The following is a 19785-nucleotide window of genomic DNA, read 5'->3' as shown; positions in this document are numbered from 1 at the left end:
GAGGGAGAATGGAAGATAAAAAGCCATGTCAATAAAGATAGACACTCTCCCTGGGACACTGGCTACGATCACCTGAAGGCTGGTATTCGACATCCCTCAGATGTGTCATTGTTTGGACAACATGATCGTCATGGGCTAATATTTGTGGAATGCCACACATTCTTTCCTATTAGGGAAAGAAGGTGAAGAGTCTTGAGAGCTCAGCAAGCTCTTCCGGGCTTCTGTTGGTAACAACCATTTGAAACAGCAGCCTCCCGGATGGTTTGGGAAGACCAGCAAGGCCCAGTGGAGAAGAAGATGTGCCACAGTGCCTTTGCCCCCGATCCAGCCTTCGGTATCTCGACCGCCACCGGCATGCGTGCGGTCCTGGGCTACCACAGAAAGGCGAAGGCACTTAGTGTTCCTTAATAAACAAAAGTCCAAATCTGAGCCAAAAAAAAAAAAAAAAAAAAAAAACCACCCAACCATAAACAAATTTAAAAAGCTGGGGGGGGGGGCCTCACTTGCTCTGAAACGGCTGTTTCCTCCAAGCATTTTTCTGGTGTGGAGCTGTGTATAATTAGGGACGTTTTGGGGACTCATCTTGCCACTGCTTCCTTCGGCCCGTTGATTCGGAGAAAGCACCTCTCACCACACCATCCGCTTTAACTGTGGGATCCTGTCTCATAGCCTAAGCGAAGTTAATGGATGAAGCAAGCCCCTGGAGAGTTTTCTGGGGGGAAGAGGAAGCAGAAGGCTGCTATCCAGGGAAAGACAGAGGTATTAAAGCTGGGTTTTGTTTTGGTTTTGGACCTTAATGTAATCTAAGGGCAACTTTAAGATCCAGATCGAGTTCTTTTGTGATTAGCCAAGACTATTTTCCTTCTTACTGCCACCCAAAAAAACAACTTTAATCATTTCCCTTCGTAATTCTTAACACTTTGGCCATTTCTTGGGAATTTCAGAAATGATTCAAAATCAGTACAGTAGGGAAAAAAATATTTATTTTCTAAAGTCATTACCTTGACAGGCAAAACAAAGCATTTTCTCAATTTCATTCAGAAATACATTTTAAAAAAATACATAGACCAATATGGCCTGCCCAAACGTATATTTAACACGGTAAATATAAGGAATAAATTGTTTTGATATAAATATCTATAAAAAAATAAGTACATCGAAATCTAATCCAACCTCTTCCATTAGCCAGTTACATAAAGGAAAATAATTTTACTGCTTTAAAGCGTAACCTAATATTTAGTTTGCAATGTCTTTCATAAACAACCCTAGACCATTGTGTTTCCAAGGATCAAGGTCAGGGAACCTTCTGATTCAAGGATCTTTTTTCTTATGGATCAGAGCTAGTAGATTACCATGAAAATGTTACATCTATTACTGACATGGTAGACTAGACATCTATGAGGCCAAGATTGACGGGGGGGGGGGGGGGGGGGTTCCCGGGGAAGAGAGGGGGGCAGCCGAGCGGGGGTGGGGAGGGAAGGGGGACAATAATTAATGGTGGGGAAGTTCTGCCAGAGTGCAATAGAGGTGAGGTAGACTCAGATTCAGCAAACTCATCCTGATTTACAGTACTAACAGTTTCTTTTAGTTTTGCATTTTGTGAATTTAAAAAGAAAAAAAGTCATCTTCTTTTTTTTTTTTTTACTTGAGTGTCCTTCGAGTGTGTTTTCAATTTGTGCATTCCTTAGAAAATCTTTGCGTGGACTTTGGAGTTTCTCCCTGAAATGTGCCAGGCGCCTGAGTGAGACACAAAGACTCCCTTCGGACCCTCTTCAGAAATTCCACCTTGTGTGGAATCTCCTCTCCTCCCTCTGGAGGATGACACCCTCATTCGCAAGTCACTGTGTCTCTCTGCTTTCTGCGTGGTCCATTGTCACCCCAAAGGAGGAGAGATGAAAGCGGTGATCGCTGATGGAAGCAAACGAAGATGGACTGGGGGACTCCTGAACCTTCCCTGGAATGTTTGGAGCGAGGGCACTGGTCCATTGCCAGTCTGGAACAAGAAACATTTGGTCGAAGCAGAGAGGATGCTTTTGCTCTGATCCCAGCCGTGGAGGAGAGAGTGCAGAATCAGCCACAGGGTTCCCTCCGTGGAGGAGAAGGCTTGCAGATGGGCCAGCCACGGGCCCGGGTGACCTGTCATCAGTGTGTTCGGTTGTGGGTCACTTGCTTTTCTCTGTAGAGCTCCGCTTTCAGCTTTGCCACACGAAAAGCTGTTTTGATGCGGTTGCTGATGGTGTCCAACCTATTAAAACAAGACAAGAGAAAACAAACATTATTTTAAAAAAAAATTTTTTTTTCTGCGCAAAAGAAGTATCTAAAATTAGAATCCGGCACAAACAAATCTAAGTCCAGTTCCTGAACTTTCCCCACTGACCACAACAGCATGCTTAGTTAACTTAGTTTAACTTAGTTAAACTCAAGTGAAAATACAGCCCACCCTTTATGCTGGGGACAGGGGAAGGGGAGGGGAGCTATGGTCATATCTAAAGGGAATTGGGCATTCAGTACAATTTTAAAGTACAATTTTAAGGTAAACTAGAGATACTCTCTTTTCTTCTGTTGCCCCATCCCAACTACCACCATGGGAATCTATGCAGAAATTCCCTCTGCATAGGTTGCAAATAGCCATGGACATCTTCATCACAAAAGCAATTAAAGGTGACTTGGTGGGAGAGGAACAAAAAGAGAGGAAGTGTCCAGGGAGGCCCAAAGCAAATGGTGTATAGCAATTATAAAATATAGATCTATATTTTTTGCAGGTTTAAATGTTTTCTTTTGGCAAGAAACAGAGGGAACTGTACTAGTGATTTAATCATTCATAGAAAGATAAGAATAATTCCCAAGTCAGTTAAGGAACTGTGGCTTCTGTAATCCGGTGATCGGGGGGAGCATCGGGGGCCTGACATTATAAGTATGGAAACTCCAATGGCTGGCCGGACGTCCCAGACAGCGGAGAACGTCCCACGCATCGGTAATAGTCCTTGCTGCTCAGCACGCTTTGATCACAGAACGTGCCACTGGATTTCTAGGAAAACTTTCCATGAACCAGGTTAGGGAAATGTAGAGCACGTTGGACAGCTCTGAATGCAGATTTTCTCCCTCCAGCTTGTGAATTCCAAAATGTTTTGGATTTGAAAGGGTCTCTCTAGATAGAGCTGCCCATCACAACCCCATGCTGTGAACTAATCTGCATCCCTTCTCTGCCCCAGCTCAGGACCTACTAGAAGTGGTGAGAGCTTTTCAGAGTGACATGGGCTCTCCAGCAAATGCACTTCCCCATGTAAAAAAATAAATAAACCTCTCAAACAGCATGTCTAATTTTCACCATCCCTACCTAATGACTTTATTTTTCCCTCTGGCCATTGGAGTAACTGCTGCTTTTTGAAAAACTTGATCATACATGACACTTTGATTTAAAAATAAAATGAAGTAAAACAAAATAAACATCAAAACTCCTTTCTCTGAAACGACGGTTAATTTCTCAGGAAAAGTGGCAAATACATTGACTTGGAAAAGCAAGGACTCGATATGACCAAATGACGAAGGTGTCTGTGGATCTATCTTGTTGGGAAAATCTACCTTTGGACGGAGTGGCACGTGCTTAAGACCATCCAAGTGTACAGGGGGCAAAGGTCTATATTCAAAAAATGTTTGAGAGGGATTCCTTTTCTCTTCTTAATCTATAGACTTTAAAGATCTTTATTCTTTTCTTCTAAGCCTTTCTCCCATCAAGGTGAGAATAGCTAGGGGAGCAGCCCATTAGCACTGGTGACTGCGGCTAGCTGTCCTTGGGAGTCTCTCACCTTCTCGTTTTTCTTCCTGCCACCAGCTGCTGATGAATACACTTTTCTCCAAGCTCGGAACAGTCTTTTCCTTTCTTATGGTCATTCCAGCCCTTCTCCATACTGTCCTGGTCCCTGTTAATACAGATAGGGCAAAATGTTTCAGCAATGGTACCTTCAGCTCTCACAAAGTCTCTGTTAATTTCTCTTAAACAAAAAGACAGCGTCACGATGGGAAGATCAGGAGGCCCTAAAACTGATGGAAAGCAAAGGGGTTTCCACCTCACCTGAGTTCTTTTCCTGCTTGGCAAAAAGTCCAGCACTTCTTGTCTTTTTGATTAACACACTGGCATCTCTTCCTGAGGTCTGTTGCCTTTGTGGTAAATAAATCCTTTAAGGATCGCTTAGACCTAGAAGGGCTTCCAAGTCCATACGGAACAATGTGCCTATTATCAAAAAAGAAGAACAAAAGATATTAGAATAATTAATAGCCTTTGAAATGATGCCTTCTACGTGCCCATCAATGGCCTTGAGTGTGTACCCCACCAGGAGAAAACCAGTTTTCTAACTCAATGAAATTCCATTTGGATTCTTAACAAATTTCAGTTTCTTCTCCACACAAGCAGCTTTGTTTTTTGTCCAAAATCATGACATCTCTGCTTTGGTGTGTGTTTCCTATTTTCTTCCTTTTCTGACTTTCCATTTAGTTAACAGCTACTGCGGGGGAGGGACTTCGAAGTAAAACCATGACTCACAGGATTTTGAAAATCTATTTTCAATTCAAGTCAGATGGTAATGCCAAAAGTGCCCCCGGGGTGGGGGGATGGAGGGGTGGGATCTGCTACGGGCACGCACGGTTCGCCCCCAGCGTCACGTATCTCCTGCAACTGGTGACATCATATGACTGATAAAAGGACTCATCACCAGAAGGCTCCCCAATAAATTCCAAAGGGTCCCTTTTGAGCTTCACCTAAAAGGAATAAAGTCCTCTCCTTGGTAGTATCACCTTTGAAGTATTAGGCTTATTGTGGGTTTTGTTGGGTTTAATTTTGTTTGGATTTTGGGCATCCCTCACCATAATCGGCCGCCCATTACGGGACACTGTGTGCCGTGTTTTTGTTTACTACTGTGTCTGATGGGTGAGCCAGTTTTCAGGGTGAAGAGGGGGCGGGGGGAATCTGCTTTCTTCCAGCTCTGGAGGCAGAAGAGAAATCTACGGACCATGTTTCTATTGCTATCTTGAAATGGGCTTTTCTAAAGGGAGGGTACAGAGGAGTCAGGACACCCCTGTTCCAGGTCTAGGGCTGCCCTGGACTCATTCTTGCGCAAGTGATGCCCACAATTTGGGTTTGTGCTTTTCTATAAGTAAAGTGAAGGGGCTGATTATCACTCTCTACAGTCCCCTCTGCCTCCCAGGAGTAGCATGGGTTAGACTAAGCCACGTCCGACCTCGGCAACTTATTCCCTAAACCCAAGCAGATCCCATCAAAAGAACACCACCCCTCAGAAATGTGTGGCAGAGTCCTGCTTGCCATCAGCATTTTCCATCTATCCTATCCTGAGTGTTTGAGCCACTGGGTCTCAGAAGAACCTCCCCTCTGTTTCAAAGAACCACCCTGCCTGGTATTTTCAGGAATGGGGTGGGGGGCACTGTCCCCACCCCCTGAGGTACCTTCATGTTGTCAGAAGTGTTACCTTCAGAATCCTAACCAGGAGCTCCCCCCAAAAGCAACTAGCTAGCGTCCCTGGGCTCCAGTGTCGGAGAAGTGAGAGGTAAGGAATAGCTAGAGTGACGACGCCCTCTAGAGACTCACTCGGGAGTGTTGACCCAGATGATGTCGAGGTGGCAGAAGTAGACGCATTCTTTATCCATCAGGGAAGAGCAGGAGCAGCGCTTGGACCGGCGGGCCCGCCAGGGTACACTGGGAGCGGGCTTCTCCCCTCCGCTGTCCAAGCTGGTGCTGAGCTCTGTGCCCAAGACGGCTGGGGAGAGAAAGAGCAGGTCAGCAGGGCATGTCCCTTGGGATCTCGCGGAGCAGATAAAAGCCCATGAAGCATGCAGCCCGCCTTCAGCAAGAAACACAGAGCAAAAAGCGCTCTTTATCTTTCCCCTCCTTAACATGACTTCACCTTTACCCCTACGGGCTTATCCACTTTCAGGGAGATTACACACATGTGCAGGGGGAACAGCCACCTGAAAAGGACACTGACTGACCAGCCCCCAGAGAAAGGCGTGGACATGCTGCCTGTTAGAAATCTGGGGTGGCTTCTGCATGGAATTTAATAGGACAGCCCCATTTCATAGGACAGTGGCTTAAAGTTGGCTGATGACCAAAGCTCTAAAGCTACGTAAATCGCCTGCCTCTTCCTAGGTCTGGAGCCACTTCCCCATGCAGTTTAGGGGAACCCACCACTTCACACCTGGTGGAGAGCAGGGAGTAGCCCAGGTGATACATAGTCCTTGAAATTAAGTGGAATCCAAGAGCTTTGGGGGATGATTGGAGAGAAAGAAGAGAAACCAGCTCTACAATATTCGTCGGAAGTGGTAAACTCTAGAAAGTACTAACCTAGGGTGAGACCGAGCAGCAGCTCGGGGACCTAATCAAGGCTCTGTGGATTTTGAATTCAGGATCCCCGGAGCAGGATGGCATGTGGGGCACTCGCCGCCTCCCCTCTTCCCCACTGCAGCGTGGCCTCTTCTTACTGACAAGTTAGCCATGCAGCTTATCTGCCCAGTTTTGTACATTTCAAATGATCAGACACATTCCAGGATTTTCATTCCCTTGACATCTTTTCTCTTTAGTCAGGGTCATGAAAAGCCACACGAAAAAAGGGCATTGACCCTAAGAAGGGGGAAATAGGCAGATATACACACACTATCTAAATCCTCAGGCGGCCAAGATTTATCCTAGCTCCCCTCCCACAACAGGTGAATAAAACTGAAAATAGACCTCACACTGTTTTGGGTGCCAAAAACCTGCCAAAAGAAGCCTAAAGTCAATAATGACAATTTTTAGAGAAAACATCTGCTTCACCCTGAAACTGCCCGAGGGTTATTCAACAGACTGTTTTGCAGGTGATTTTACTGCTCATATATTGCTTGAATGACTTGAATAAAATTCCTTGGCTTTGAGCTGAAATGTTTAAATATTTTACACATTCACACACTATTAAAACTATTTCAATAAGATATTTCAATAAGATATAAGTCCCTATATGTATACGAACACCTATATTGCAAATATGCATTTGGCTAAATAATATCTTGTCTTTACTTTTCTGGAGTTATATTTTTTAAAGCCAAGAAAATACTCTACGCAATAATAACAATAAGTTATTTTAATGCTACAGAAGCAATTGTTTTCAATAGAGAAATTTTTTTTCCCCACTAGAAAACTTAAGTAGCTTTGAGCAATAATTCCCAGACACTTGCTATCTGAGCTGCAATCCTTAAAAAGAAGGGGAAAACAGAAGCAAGAAAAACATTAAGGTGGACAAGAAGACATTAACATTCAGAGCTTTACAAGTCGCCGTGCCTACCTGCTTCTGGAGCTCCTTGGAAAGCCACAAACAGCAGAGAGAAAATCATGGGGAAATAATCCATTCTGAAAAAAAGGGGGGGGGATCAAAGTCCTCCCCTGACAAATGAACCCAAAGGAAAACGAAGAAAAATAATAGCTTCGGGTCCCTCAAAGCGCTTCTGGTTATTCAGATCTCAAAGTGAGCCTTCAGCCTAAGTGCTCTTTAACGGAGAGAAAAAAGAAGTTTCTGCCAGGAGGGCCGGCAGTGGGAGCGGTCTGAGGACGCACGCGGCGGTGGCGTGCGGGGACAGCAGCGCGGACCGAGGACCCTCTGCGCGCTCACCCCGGCGCCGCTGCAGAAGAGCGTCTGACTTGGACAGCTCTCCGCCGCCTTTTTATATTGAACCCCTATAGAGTGGGGGTAAACAGCTCCAACTTTATTCCAGCCCCAGACAATGTTATTGTGTTATTAGTCACCAACAGGCAACGTGCAGCCGGAGATAAGGCCAGGCTCTAAAGGAAATCACTGCTAACTTCAGAGGCAGACGCCCGCCGTCTGACAATTCAGGGGCAGGGCTAAGAACAAGAAAATACCCATTAGAGACCTTTGGTAAACCTGCCCGTGCAGCGCTTGAGTCTGCTTCCCCTTTTGCAAGCTGCCAGCCCCAGAGTTCAAGAATCAGAAGAGGGACTCCAGCAAAGTCATACCATTGGTATGAAAAGTATGAGCTACAGTTTAAATAGATTGTATTGTTGTGCGCGGGGATTTTTTTTTAATTGTTGTTCACTTCGTTTTCCTTTTATGTCTCCAATTTCTTAGTGTTGATCAAACAGGGGAACGCTCTCCCTCTTCACTCCCCCCGCCCACGGGGGGTCACATTATTTTGGCAGATCGAGGTACTTGTCCCTTACTCCAAGCCCCCTCCCCCAAGTCTTTTTTGCTAAAGTTCCTTGCGTGCACAGTGAAAAAGATCGGTGAAGGAATGGCAAGGAAAGGACGTTTAAAAAAAAAAGCCCTTTCAGGCACATACCCAGTGCTTTCGATATCACTGAGTAGAAGCCCCTATAAACTTATTTCTGCGCCCACCCTCTTTGCCCTTCCCGGAACGCCCCCCTTCGATAGCACCAATGTTAAGAAAGAGCGGGAGAGGAACGCCAGGGGGAGACGAAGAGCTATAGGGGCTGATGTTTTCTGGGAACAAAAACTAAAAGCCCTGGCTGCCCGGTAACAGGAGGAAGGCAGCCCGAGATGGGAGCCAAGGAGCAGGAACGGCGCCTCCCGTGAGAAGGGGGTGCCCCTCAGAAGGTTCGCTTATTCCCTGCGCAGGGACACCTTTTCTGAATCGTTCTCCCCCTCGGCTTCTTCATTTAGGGCAAAGGGGTGTTCTAGTACAGCGTTAGGTTGGATGTGAAGTGAGGGTGGTGTTGGGAAGGAGGAAATGGCCATGCTGAATAAGGAGAACAGCTAGTACCTCACATTTAATAGTGCGTTGATATTTTCAAAGCAATTTCTGTCTGTTTGCCCTGGAAATACCCCCTGAGGTACCGACGGACGCAGCCCCGGTGGAGTTGAATGTGCTGTGACCTATAGAGCGAAACATAATGTAAAACATTGGCTTTGCCTGTAGCCCCATTTTTCAAGTGGGAAAACCGAGACTCCCAGAGCTCCCATGCTCTACCAGAGTGCTTGTCCCGCACTAAGGCCAAGGGGAGAAGTTTAGAGCATCCTCCCTGCGCAGGAGAAAGTGAGTCTATGTCTAGCACCTGCGGACACCATGGAATAGATACTTCCAGCATTTCCTCTCCTTGTTTAACTCCAATCCCCTCCCTAGGGTGGGCGAGGGAGGAGTATTCAAGTGTGGACCCATTTCCAATACTCAGGAGGATCCCCTCAAACCATTTCTTCCTCCTTCTCCCTGCTTAACCCCTCACCTCTAGAATCAAAAGGACAGATTTCATCCCAGCACGAAAGCTGTGGACCTGGGCACCCCGGGGCCCCTGGACCTCCCTGGAAGTCCCAGTTGGGGAGACAGTAACAGTAGCGGTATCAGGTGCCTAAGGAGATCTGTTCCCTGAAAGAGCCACTGTAGCAAGGGCTGGAGCTGAAGGAGAGGCAGGAACCCTCCCTCCCACACCCACACCAGAAAGGCCTCCACCCAGTCCCCGGGGGGACTCTGCCTGGGCCTTCTGCCTCTTCATAGGCTTACCTCAGCCCGGCCCTGGGGGCATGGGGAGGGCACAGCTCTCCCTAGAACAGGACGACATCAAGCTGGAAGCCAGCTTTGCCCACCTCAGCTCTGGCTGGTGTGTCCTGACCTCCTCCCCCCAGCAGAGCAGGAGGAGAAGACTTAATATCCCTTTCACAGTCTCCGAGCTTCCCCTCAGTGAGGTAGAGGCCGCCTGGGATCCCGCTCACCCCTTCTTTAAGCTCCTGGCAACTTTGACAAAACCCTGGTCCCAGTCTGGACCAACCTGTCCTAAGCTCCTCCCCGGAAATGACCACCCGTGCCTTCCCCAGTCTGTCCAGGTCCAGCCTGGGTTACCCTGCAGCAGGGAAGCCCCTCTCCCCACCCCCCCACATGACCGAGGCTACCCCTGCGGGTGCCAGCAGCGCCCAGCAATCAGGTGGAGACCTGAAGCAAAATGAAACTGCCCACACGCCTTCCCACAGTCTCACCTCCTCTCCTGTGTGTGTCATGCTGTGAATGTGTTTAAATTATAAATACAAAAAGTGGGCAGTGATCTGCCCCCACCTCTGACCCCAGGCCTTCTAGGACTCTATAAAGTAAATGCACAGGGTTTCAGATCTGGGAAAAGCCCACTGTTCCAAGTACAGTCTCGCCCCCAGCTCTGAATCCTGAGTTTCCAGATGCGTATGGGCCTGTATATGTCCGTCCTCTCCTTTTCTGTGTGTCTTGGGGGAGCGGTGGGATCTGCCCTTTCCATCCTTCTCTCCATCTCCACCTCCAGGCACAGCCCACTTTCCTTCTGTCGGAGGAAGGGGAAGTCCCTCTCAAGCTCGGAAAAGGCAGCTCTGGCACTGCCAGGTAGCTACCCGGCAAGACATTTTCCCAAGAAGCAAGAGGGGGAGGAAGAACCCCAACAAGCCAGTTTTACAAGCTTTATGCTCCCACCTCTCCTCCGCTTACAGCATTGCTAGACAGGGAGGTAGGAGAGGTGGAGGGTAAAAAAGCTGGGCAAAATAACACATGGGGACATCCCACCTCTCTTTGCAGCCCGAACCCCACCCCTCCAAGCTCTAGGAGGGTGTGGGCTCTTTGTAGCCACAGACCTCAGAGAGGAAAGGGAAGGGAAGGGAGAGAAGACTTAAGAACACGGCTTTTTTCTTCAATAGAACAGTTTGCTATTGCTGTCCTTGCTTTTGATATTACACTTGAATACTGGAAACTATTTGATAAAGCTATTTTTTATGTATTTCTTTCTGTATCTCTTGCTATGTATTAATAGATATCTATAAATAAAACACCCTGAGCCCCAAATGCAGATACGACACAGTAGCAAAGTGTACTGTTTTTAGCACTCCTCAGCTTTGCTCTTTCTCAACTTTTGCGTAATAACATTTGCAACTTTGCCAAGCCAATAAATCTGGCGTGAGATGTTGCATTTAGCTCAGCAAAAAGAACAGCCGTTAGGTTGCTTGAGAGCCCAAAGAATGGGAAACGAGTTGAGTACGAGCACGGTGAAGCTCTCCATGTCCCTACACTCGGTCCAGTCTCAATATTGGTGCCTGTTTACACTTTGCTTTTCACTCTGCAGAGTGCAAAGCACAGAGGTCCCATCGTGCTGTTGTGCAAGAGGGGGCTCTACAGACGTTACTCCGTGACACATTACACACCTCCAGGAGTCATGAACAACACCGCTTCGCTCTACAGCCCAGAATATAATGGTCGATTCAGCGGAGGAAACAGGATGACACTCAGGAGAGATTCATCGCCTGCATTTTATAAACATGTAGTCATGCAACTCAATCTCCTTGACGCTTTCATCCATAAGCCCAAAACAGCAAGCCTTTAGTTTCAAGTCCTTAGTTTCAAAGAATAGGTGCAATTCTTTAACAGCGTTCCGCCAACCTCAGTCATTCATAAACCTCTTTCACAATGTTGCCATCCTTGTGGGCCACCTGTCCGTTTTTATGGAATAGTCTCCGTTCGCTGACTAATTTATTTTTTAAGATTTTATTTATTTATTGGAGAGAGCAAGAGAGAGCATGAGCAGTGGGGAGGGGCAGAGGGAAAAGGAGAAGCAGACTCCCTGCTGAGCCGAGAGCCCGATGCGGGGCTTGATCCCAGGACCCCGGGATCATGACCAGAGCCGAAGGCAGACGCTTAACCTACTGAGCCACCCAGTGCTCCGTGACTAATTTCTTTTACTTGAATAATTTTAAGGCAATGTACTATTACTGCTATCGTAAGCAATAGTATACATATAGTATACATGGTATATATGGTTAAGTAATGTACATGAAATCATAGTTTCATGCTCGTTAAAATGAACATAACTATTGTGTGTTCGTTAAGCTATTGGAAATACAAAATATTCAGCCATGTACTATCACCTTATATCCTAACACCAGGGTATTACCTCTCTTAGGGAACAGGGCTCTGTACCTGGTACTGTCTTATACTTTGTTACGTTAAGAAGCCCTGGTTTGATTCAGCTCTCTGAACCTACTTTCAAGATCATCTCAAAATATTCTGCATCAGAACGCTCATGTGGGTGCACCTCAAAGAAACAGATATGCTGGCATTCAGAATGTACAAAAACAAAGAGTCCGTATCCAGAAGAATTCTTAGTCGATATTTCCCCGGGTTTATCACTTAGGTGTTTTGGCATTTATCTTGTTTTCGACCCCCTATCCTGAAGTTAAATACCCTCTTTGAGTGTTTTCACTGGCTTCTGACACACACACAGCCCACATATGAACATACAGATTGGAATGGAAGAGTAATTGTAATATCTCACACATCAGAGAGACCAAAATATGTGTCGGCCAGGGGCTGCCTCCCCATCTTTTTCTCTTTAATTTTAATTCTATGTAATTTATGACATGTGGAACTAAAGAGACTCTGATGTGGAGGTTAAAAAAGAACACCACTTGAGAGAGAGTCGAGTAGAATCAAGTCACTTCATTAAACCTGACTTATGTAGTCATTCTAGACAAGCTTTCCTTCCTCGATTTTGAATGATATGGCAAAAGAAACTAATTCTGGAACAGGTGCGTAAATATGCAGGATACCTTCATGTTTCCTCAGGCTAGTGGCTGGTGTGTGAGTGAGTAGGCTGCGTCTGGTTAAGTGTTGTCAGAATGTTTTCCATAACTCTGTTTCATTATTGATTGTTTATTTCTTTTTTGTTTTTTCAGACTTTTTTTTATAGAATGGTGGTTACCAGGGGTTGGGAGAGGCGGGTAGTAGAAATGGGGAGAGTTGGTCAAAGGGTATAAGCTTCCAGTTATAAGATGAATAAGTTGTGGGGATATAACATACATCATGGTATAACAGTTGACAATTCTGTATTACATCTTTGAAAGTTGCTAAGAGCATAGATTTAAATGTTCTTGCCCCAAAAAAGAAATGGTAATTATATGATGTGACAGAGGTGTTGGCTAACCCTACAGTGGTAAGCATTTGCTATATGTAAGTGTATCAATGTGTATCAAATCAACACTTTCTACCCCTTAAACTTACACAGTATTATATGCCAATTTTATCTCAATAAAGTTGAAAAGAGTTTCTTTTGCACTTCAACTATAGTGACAAAAAATAAGCCAAGTGTCTTAGCTCTTTCTCAACTTTTGTGTAATAAAAGGCCTTTGGTGTCCTGCTGATATTTAGAGAGCTACCCTAGGAAAGTAGCAAAAAAACTGGCTCATTTGAGATTCATTTTCATTAGAAATCTGAAAGCAGAAAGTTTCCATTATTTTATTCCTCTGATTTTATGTGTGTATATATGTTCATTGAGTCCCCACTGAGTGTCGAAAGTAGGTACTTCGTGTTTTCCAGTGGAAAGGTACAGTGGACTTTGTATTCACAAGTCAGTAGACTGGCACCAGATTAATGAAAGCCACCAGGTGAAAAGCAAAACTGGGGGGTGGGGGTGGGGAGGATGATCATTGAGGTTGTGGGGGAAGGTGAGGTATTTCTAAAGAAGCAAGGGCTGTGACCATACCAGGAACAAATGACTCAAGAAATAGTCATGGAATGAAGGAGGCCTAACAGAGAGTCTAAAAGATAGCAGAAAAGACCTTCAAAGATGAGAGGATTTGGGAGCTGGGACAAAGGACAGAAATTGGCTAAGAAGGGGCAGGGTGTTCTAATGAGATGATTTGGTTATTGGATTTACAGTTTCAGGGGGACCAGATGGCCGATGATGAAAGAGAGAAAGATTGTGTAGGTGACCTGTGTGATCAATGGGTCCCATACCCCTGTTATGGACCAGTAGGATGTAGAACGTCTACAGTTTCCACACTGTGGTTTCTGAAGTCCTGATGGACATGGGCCACTAAAAGGAAAAGCCACAGGAACCATGAAGAACTCCTTCCGAGTACATAAGCTCAAATGATGTTGACAGATCATTGTGTAGACTGTGTTGCCATTGGAAGGTCTGGATTCTATTTGTATTTGAAAATCTTAAATGAGTTAAAATTATTCCCACATTTTGCAGTTCTCCTTTTTGGACTCAGCCATTTTCAGGGGGGAAACACGTGTTCACTATGGAGTTCTAGAGTGTTCCTTTCATGAGAAAAAATTTAATGCAAGGATTATTTCTGTTATTCCTACCTGCTGCCTACCTACAAGTAAGAATGTAACCCTCCCTCTCTAAACTAGCACTCTGACAAAAGTACATTTCTCTTCAAATAATAATTTTTTCTCAAAAGAATATGCAGTGAGAGAGGAAAGAATATTTATTACTGGCTGTCAACATAGGGAATAAAAATTGGGGGAAAAGTGGGTTACTTTTTAAAGGGGCATTTGGATTCATTTAAACATGCAAATTTAATTTCACAAGCTCCGGAATATATTTAACGCTAAGGGTTGTGTTTTATTTGGCATTTGTGCTTTTTTCCATTTGTTCTTTTGATAAAAAAAAAACAACTTTTGGAGTGGTTACAAGAATAATTTTCCTGGAAATTAATGTCTTTACTTTTTTTTTTCTATGAAGCTTAAAAAACTCCTGCATACTTTTTGTTTTAATATTATTTAACATTTATTGATTAACTGTCTTTCCCAAAGTGTAGTTTTTACTCAGGACAGTGAACTAAGTCCAAAGACATTGAAGTACACTTCTTTCCTAGGTGTGACTCACAAGAGGGAAGAATGCAGAGTGGTGACATTGTGTTCGTTACCACCTTCGGTTGATTTATCTTAGAGAAATATGGGGAAAAGAAAACCGGAATGAAATGAAAGAAGATGGGAGGTGTCTGCTTATGGCTGAATTTCAGGCCACTGGAGGTCTTCTGGGAACGTGGTACTGAAGGCAATACACAAGTAGTGAATCATGGAACTTTACATCAAAAACTAGGGATGTACTGTATGGTGACTAACATAACATAATAAAAAATTATTATAAAAAAATAAAAATAAATAAAAGGAGGGGAGGGGAGTAAAAGGGAGGGACAGGAAAGGGGACTCTCGGGGAAGGGGCACAGGGAGAGCAGGCTGTGGGGAGAGGGTCAGGCACGGAGCTGTGCCCCCGGTTCTCAGTCCCCCTCCTTCCTGGGTTGTGAGGCAAGCAGGGAAGCATGAGTTAGAGAGTTTGGAAACTGATAATGTTCATGTAAAAGCGCATTATCTCGCTACAAAGTGGAAAAGATTCTGTGAGCTGCAAAGTAGCTTGTTTAAAGACTTTTTCCCCCCAAGTTGTTTCAAGACTAGTCAGGGAGAGCTAACATTTTCTAGATAAAGCTTTTTAACAGCATTGTTTCTTTCTTGCTGTTCTTTCTCCCCCAACATCCATTCTATTTTTATACATTATCTGGACGAAACTATCTTTTTGGACTAATGACCAGGTCTCTGCACCAGCGGCCTCCTTTTCTGCAATTCTCTCCCCCAACCCCTCCCCCTTCAAAGGAGCATTTTACCACTTTATGGTGACTTGGACCCCACAAAATGGGACAAAGAACACAGGTTCCCCACCTGCATGGAGATTCCCAACCCACCTCCCCTCCTTGATTGGTTAATATCTTTTTAGAGCTGTGGGTTGTTTCCTTCCTGCTCTCAGAGGATGAACAAATCACACGTAGGGTGCTTTAATCCTAATTACGTTCACAGTTCCTTTCCATCAAATCTAGTCTTACTTTTTCTCTTTATGAAATATAATATGATGTCACTTAAAAACCCTAGATACATAATGGAAGAAACAATAAACAAGGAATACATTCTCAGGAAATTTTCGAGGGCTTCCAGAGAACAGGGAATCTAAAAAGGGCAACCACCTTGGAAGGAGCTACCACCCGTTATCTGAAGAACAAGGGGCAAAAAGAACATGTTAGGAAAGTCAAACTTAGCTGGGCAAAGTGACCCGATCTAAAATTTAGTCAGAAAGCCAAATTATGAGAACACCCAATTCTTAGGAAAGTGGAACTCCTAACGGTCCCCCTAGAGTTTCTCCAACTCAGCAGAAACTGGCGTAAGCCAACTGGTAAACCCCTCACTCACACACAGAAAGTACTTAACTTCTGGATCTGCCTCCTCCTGTTATAAAAGGGGAAACTATCATCTGCTATTTATCTCAGAATGCCTAAATCAAAGTGCTCAGTCGAGGCAGTATGTCAAAGAAAGGAGACGGCCATATTGATTGGAAGCGTTTAATGAGTGAAGTATATACAGAGATCCACGTGCGATCCGCGCGATTCTTTTTTCAGCCAAGGATCCGCTAAAGAAGGAAAGAGCCAGACCTCACAAATGCACAATGCAAATAAAGGAAGTGTGAAGAAGGGCAGAGGAAGAACAATTTTATCTAGGCTACCATTACCAGATGTTGACTGGGGGCGGGGGACACGGGGGACGCTTAATATCAAAATCATAAGGAATGGCAGAGATCTTGGATTTGAAAAGCCAAAAAACCTGAAACACAAGAGACACTGTGCACGGGTGTCCGAAAGAGGAAAGGTTAGGACATAGGCATGAGAATACAGTTCAGACACTGAGCGTGTGAGTTCGTCCTCATTATAACTGAAAACAAAGGACTTGAGCTATGAAGTGGCGGTAGAGAAAACATAGCCTGCAAATATCTAAAAAGGACGAGAAAATTATTCTGAGTGGGGGAAAGCCCCTTTCATTTTAATTGACCGTCATTGTTTCCTGATCTGGGGTGAAATTTGTTATAGAAATTGTCAACTGGGCAGCAGAGACGCTAAACTGATCGTAGATACAGCAAAGCACTAAAATGCCTTAAGTAGTTAGATAGAGAACAAAGAATTTCAATTTTCCAGGTTAGGACAGTGTTAGGAGAAAATAGTCACATATTATTCAATATAACAGTGTATGGAAAAAGAGTATGAAGTTATTATTAATAACAAAAGAATATGCTACTAAGAAGATTAAGTTATCACAGAATAGAATGGAAGAAATTTTCTCTCCTGATCTTACCTTTTTTTTTTTTTTAAGATTTATTAATTTTTGAAGGGGTTGTGGAGAGGGGCAGGGGGAGAGGGAGAGAGAGAATCAAGCAGACTCCGACTGAGTGCAGAGACCAACTTGGGGCTCGATCCCACGACCCTGAGATCATCACCTGAGCTCAGAGTTGACCACTTAACTAAGACACCCAGGCACCCCCCGGTCTTACATTTTTATACCATTAAAATTCACATCAATGCCCAAAAAGCAGAGCTGGTGCTGCTTCTCTTCACTGAGAATGTAAAGACCCTTTCATCATTCTGCTGGAGTTGTTGGAGTTTGTTTTTTTCTTTCTTTTCTTTTTTTTTGGTCCTGCAAGCTTTAGTTCACTCCAGAAACTAGCTTTTCTCCTCCCTTATTTTGTTGCAGAATTATTTTTTCACAGATAGATTTAAGCCATCTTTACATCTGTACTTGGTTATAGTCTCCCCCTTACATTTCTTATGTAGGTTTTTTGTAAGAAATTCCAGTAAGACTTCTTCCTCTTTAGTTACACAGATTTCTACCCTTTTCCTTCTTCCTCCAAATCATTTTTGACCGGATTTCTTCTAGTTATGCTTTTTCTGAGTCATATTTAATCTTCCTATTCTTCTTGAGCACTTTCCCTTTTAACAATCTCGGGAGGTTCATACCTAACTTTTACTGTGTGTTTTGAAATCTACTTTCTAGGAATCCGTGATATCTGCCTGCCGTCATTCTGGATTTTCCTTCTTTCGCTGTTGAAATGAATAATAGGTCCTTAGTTTCACTTAAGGCTCTTATCATTTTCATTTCACCAGTCAGATTTTCCTCTCTGGTTCAAGTTTTCCAAATGACATCTTTCTGGGAAGTGGCTGTGGAAGAAAATGCAGAGCCAGGACATGTGAGATTGGTTGATAAAGGGAAATCTGTTTTCAGATACCCTGCCTTAGCAAAATTTATCCGGAACTAGCCCAATTCTGATCTCTCTCTGACCCCTGACCCCCTCCCTCCAGCTTCTCTTTTGTGTCCATGCTGGGAGTAGCTGGCTGGCATCGTGGTTCACAGACCCCTTTATCCTCCACTCCGACCCTCTGTCTAATCCTCCCAGCTCAGCTCTGCCTTGCAGACCTGGCTTTCCTCCCTTAAACCGACTACCTATCGGGGTACTTCTCTGGGGAGCCTCAGGAGACAGAGCTCATGGCCTTCCCATCTCATTTTCTCGGGGCTGTATTTGTAGGGCACCTCTCCGCATCTTGCCTCCGGTCCCAGTGTGAGGTAGTGAAAAAAAGCCCTGAGGTTGAATGGCAAATAAAATTTGCACTGCAGAGTGAAAAAAAAGGCACCGTTTCTTTCTCCTTAGATCCCCAAGGCAGTGGGAGAGAGAGCCAAACGAATAAGAGAACAAATAAACAAAAATTGACAAGTTCTGCTGAGGGCTATGCGAGCAGGGACTATGATGATTTTATGACTACTAACTTGGGAGGCTGGCTGCAAACATTGCCAGAGGGGGTCAGGGGGATAAAAATATAAAAATTCAGACGGAAAGGCAGTATTCGTTCAAAAAATAGGCCAAGCACCAAGCTTTATAAATGACTCAAGTATTCAAGCTGGCTTTTGCAAGTGGCTTTTAAGTAAAGAGTGTGAAGGAAAAGTAAATGTATAAAACGCCGTGTGTGGTTGTGACTATTCTATGAAGGGAGCGTGGCCCCGCGTCAGAGATTAAAGACCCTCGGGGCGCCTGGGTGGCGCAGTCCTTAAGCGTCTGCCTTCGGCTCAGGGTGTGATCCCGGTGTTATGGGATCGAGCCCCACATCAGGCTCCTCTGCTATGAGCCTGCTTCTTCCTCTCCCACTCCCCCTGCTTGTGTTCCCTCTCTCGCTGGCTGTCTCTCTGTCAAATAAATAAATAAAATCTTAAAAAAAAAAAGAGAGATTAAAGACCCTCGAGACCCTCAGGAAAGGCCCCAGGAGTGTTGTGGCAAGGACGGAGACTAACATCAAGTATCTTCTGGAGCTGACACCTCCAAGAAAAGGAAAGAAAATGACCGGCCACCCAGTGGCCTGAGAGCTGAGATCTCTGAGAATTCATGTGATTTGCTGAATTTTAATCCGGAGAAAATATTCCAGTTATTCCAGTAGGTTACTGTACCACTTATTACAAGAAGTAAGGATTGCCAACAAACTTTATCAGCTGCAAGCTATCCAAGGTTAACTGTTCCAACAATGTGTATTTGGGGGATAAGTGGATCCCAATAATTGGACCCCAGTTGGGATCTTCTGCTTCTCCTCCTAGATACTTTCTAGCTAGTTCTTCCTGGAGAGAAAAGAGGAGATGCAATTTAAATCAGTTAATTTTCTAAGTCATGAAGTGTTCCAGCAAAGAGTTCGTACACAGGAAATTGGACTAACACCCAGCATTATCATAAGGGAATAATCTGAATTTTAATTCATCACCAAGTCCCAGCCTTTCATTCCTCATCATTCCAGTTAATCAAGAGTCCAAAAATCAAAATTAAAATCATGTGTCTGTCCTTCGAAGGCCACCTTAATCACGAGGGCCCCCCGGGGGTGGGGGGGGGGGCGGACACAGCACAGTGTGGAGGATGGAAGCGAAGCCCAGCGTGCACATCCTCATTTGGAAAAGGCAGGTGGCAATCCCAACCGGCAGGCCCTTGGCGTCTATCACACCATCGTCTTCCAAGCTCTTCCACCCCTTGGGCTGGTCCAACTCCATCTCACTCAGGCGCTTCCCTTCCTTTGCCAATTTCTGAAATATTGGGATTTCCCAGGGTTCTGCCCTTGGCTTTTTCCTTTCCTCACCCAACAGTTGCCTTCGGGTTAATTCTATCCATGTTTTTGTTTTTGTTTTTTTTGCCTTTGG

At 44.7% G+C, this 19785-nt stretch overlaps 1 protein-coding gene across 1 annotated transcript; it reads right to left on the bottom strand.

Annotated features, from left to right (window-relative positions):
• Positions 1 to 963: 963 nt before the first annotated feature.
• Positions 964 to 7948, bottom strand: EDN1 (endothelin 1). Its single transcript, XM_026511499.4, has 5 exons — positions 7326 to 7948; positions 5600 to 5768; positions 4073 to 4231; positions 3807 to 3920; positions 964 to 2245 (listed from the first exon to the last, which is right to left on the bottom strand). Exons 1-5 carry the CDS (start codon positions 7387 to 7389, stop codon positions 2143 to 2145), a joined length of 609 nt encoding a protein of 202 aa, XP_026367284.1. The 5' UTR covers positions 7390 to 7948; the 3' UTR covers positions 964 to 2142.
• Positions 7949 to 19785: the final 11837 nt, after the last annotated feature.

This window comes from Ursus arctos, unplaced genomic scaffold (assembly GCF_023065955.2).
Source record: "Ursus arctos isolate Adak ecotype North America unplaced genomic scaffold, UrsArc2.0 scaffold_31, whole genome shotgun sequence".
Lineage (NCBI taxonomy): Eukaryota > Metazoa > Chordata > Mammalia > Carnivora > Ursidae > Ursus > Ursus arctos.
Note: the sequence above shows the minus strand (reverse complement) of the source record. Positions and strands in the feature narration are given on the sequence as shown.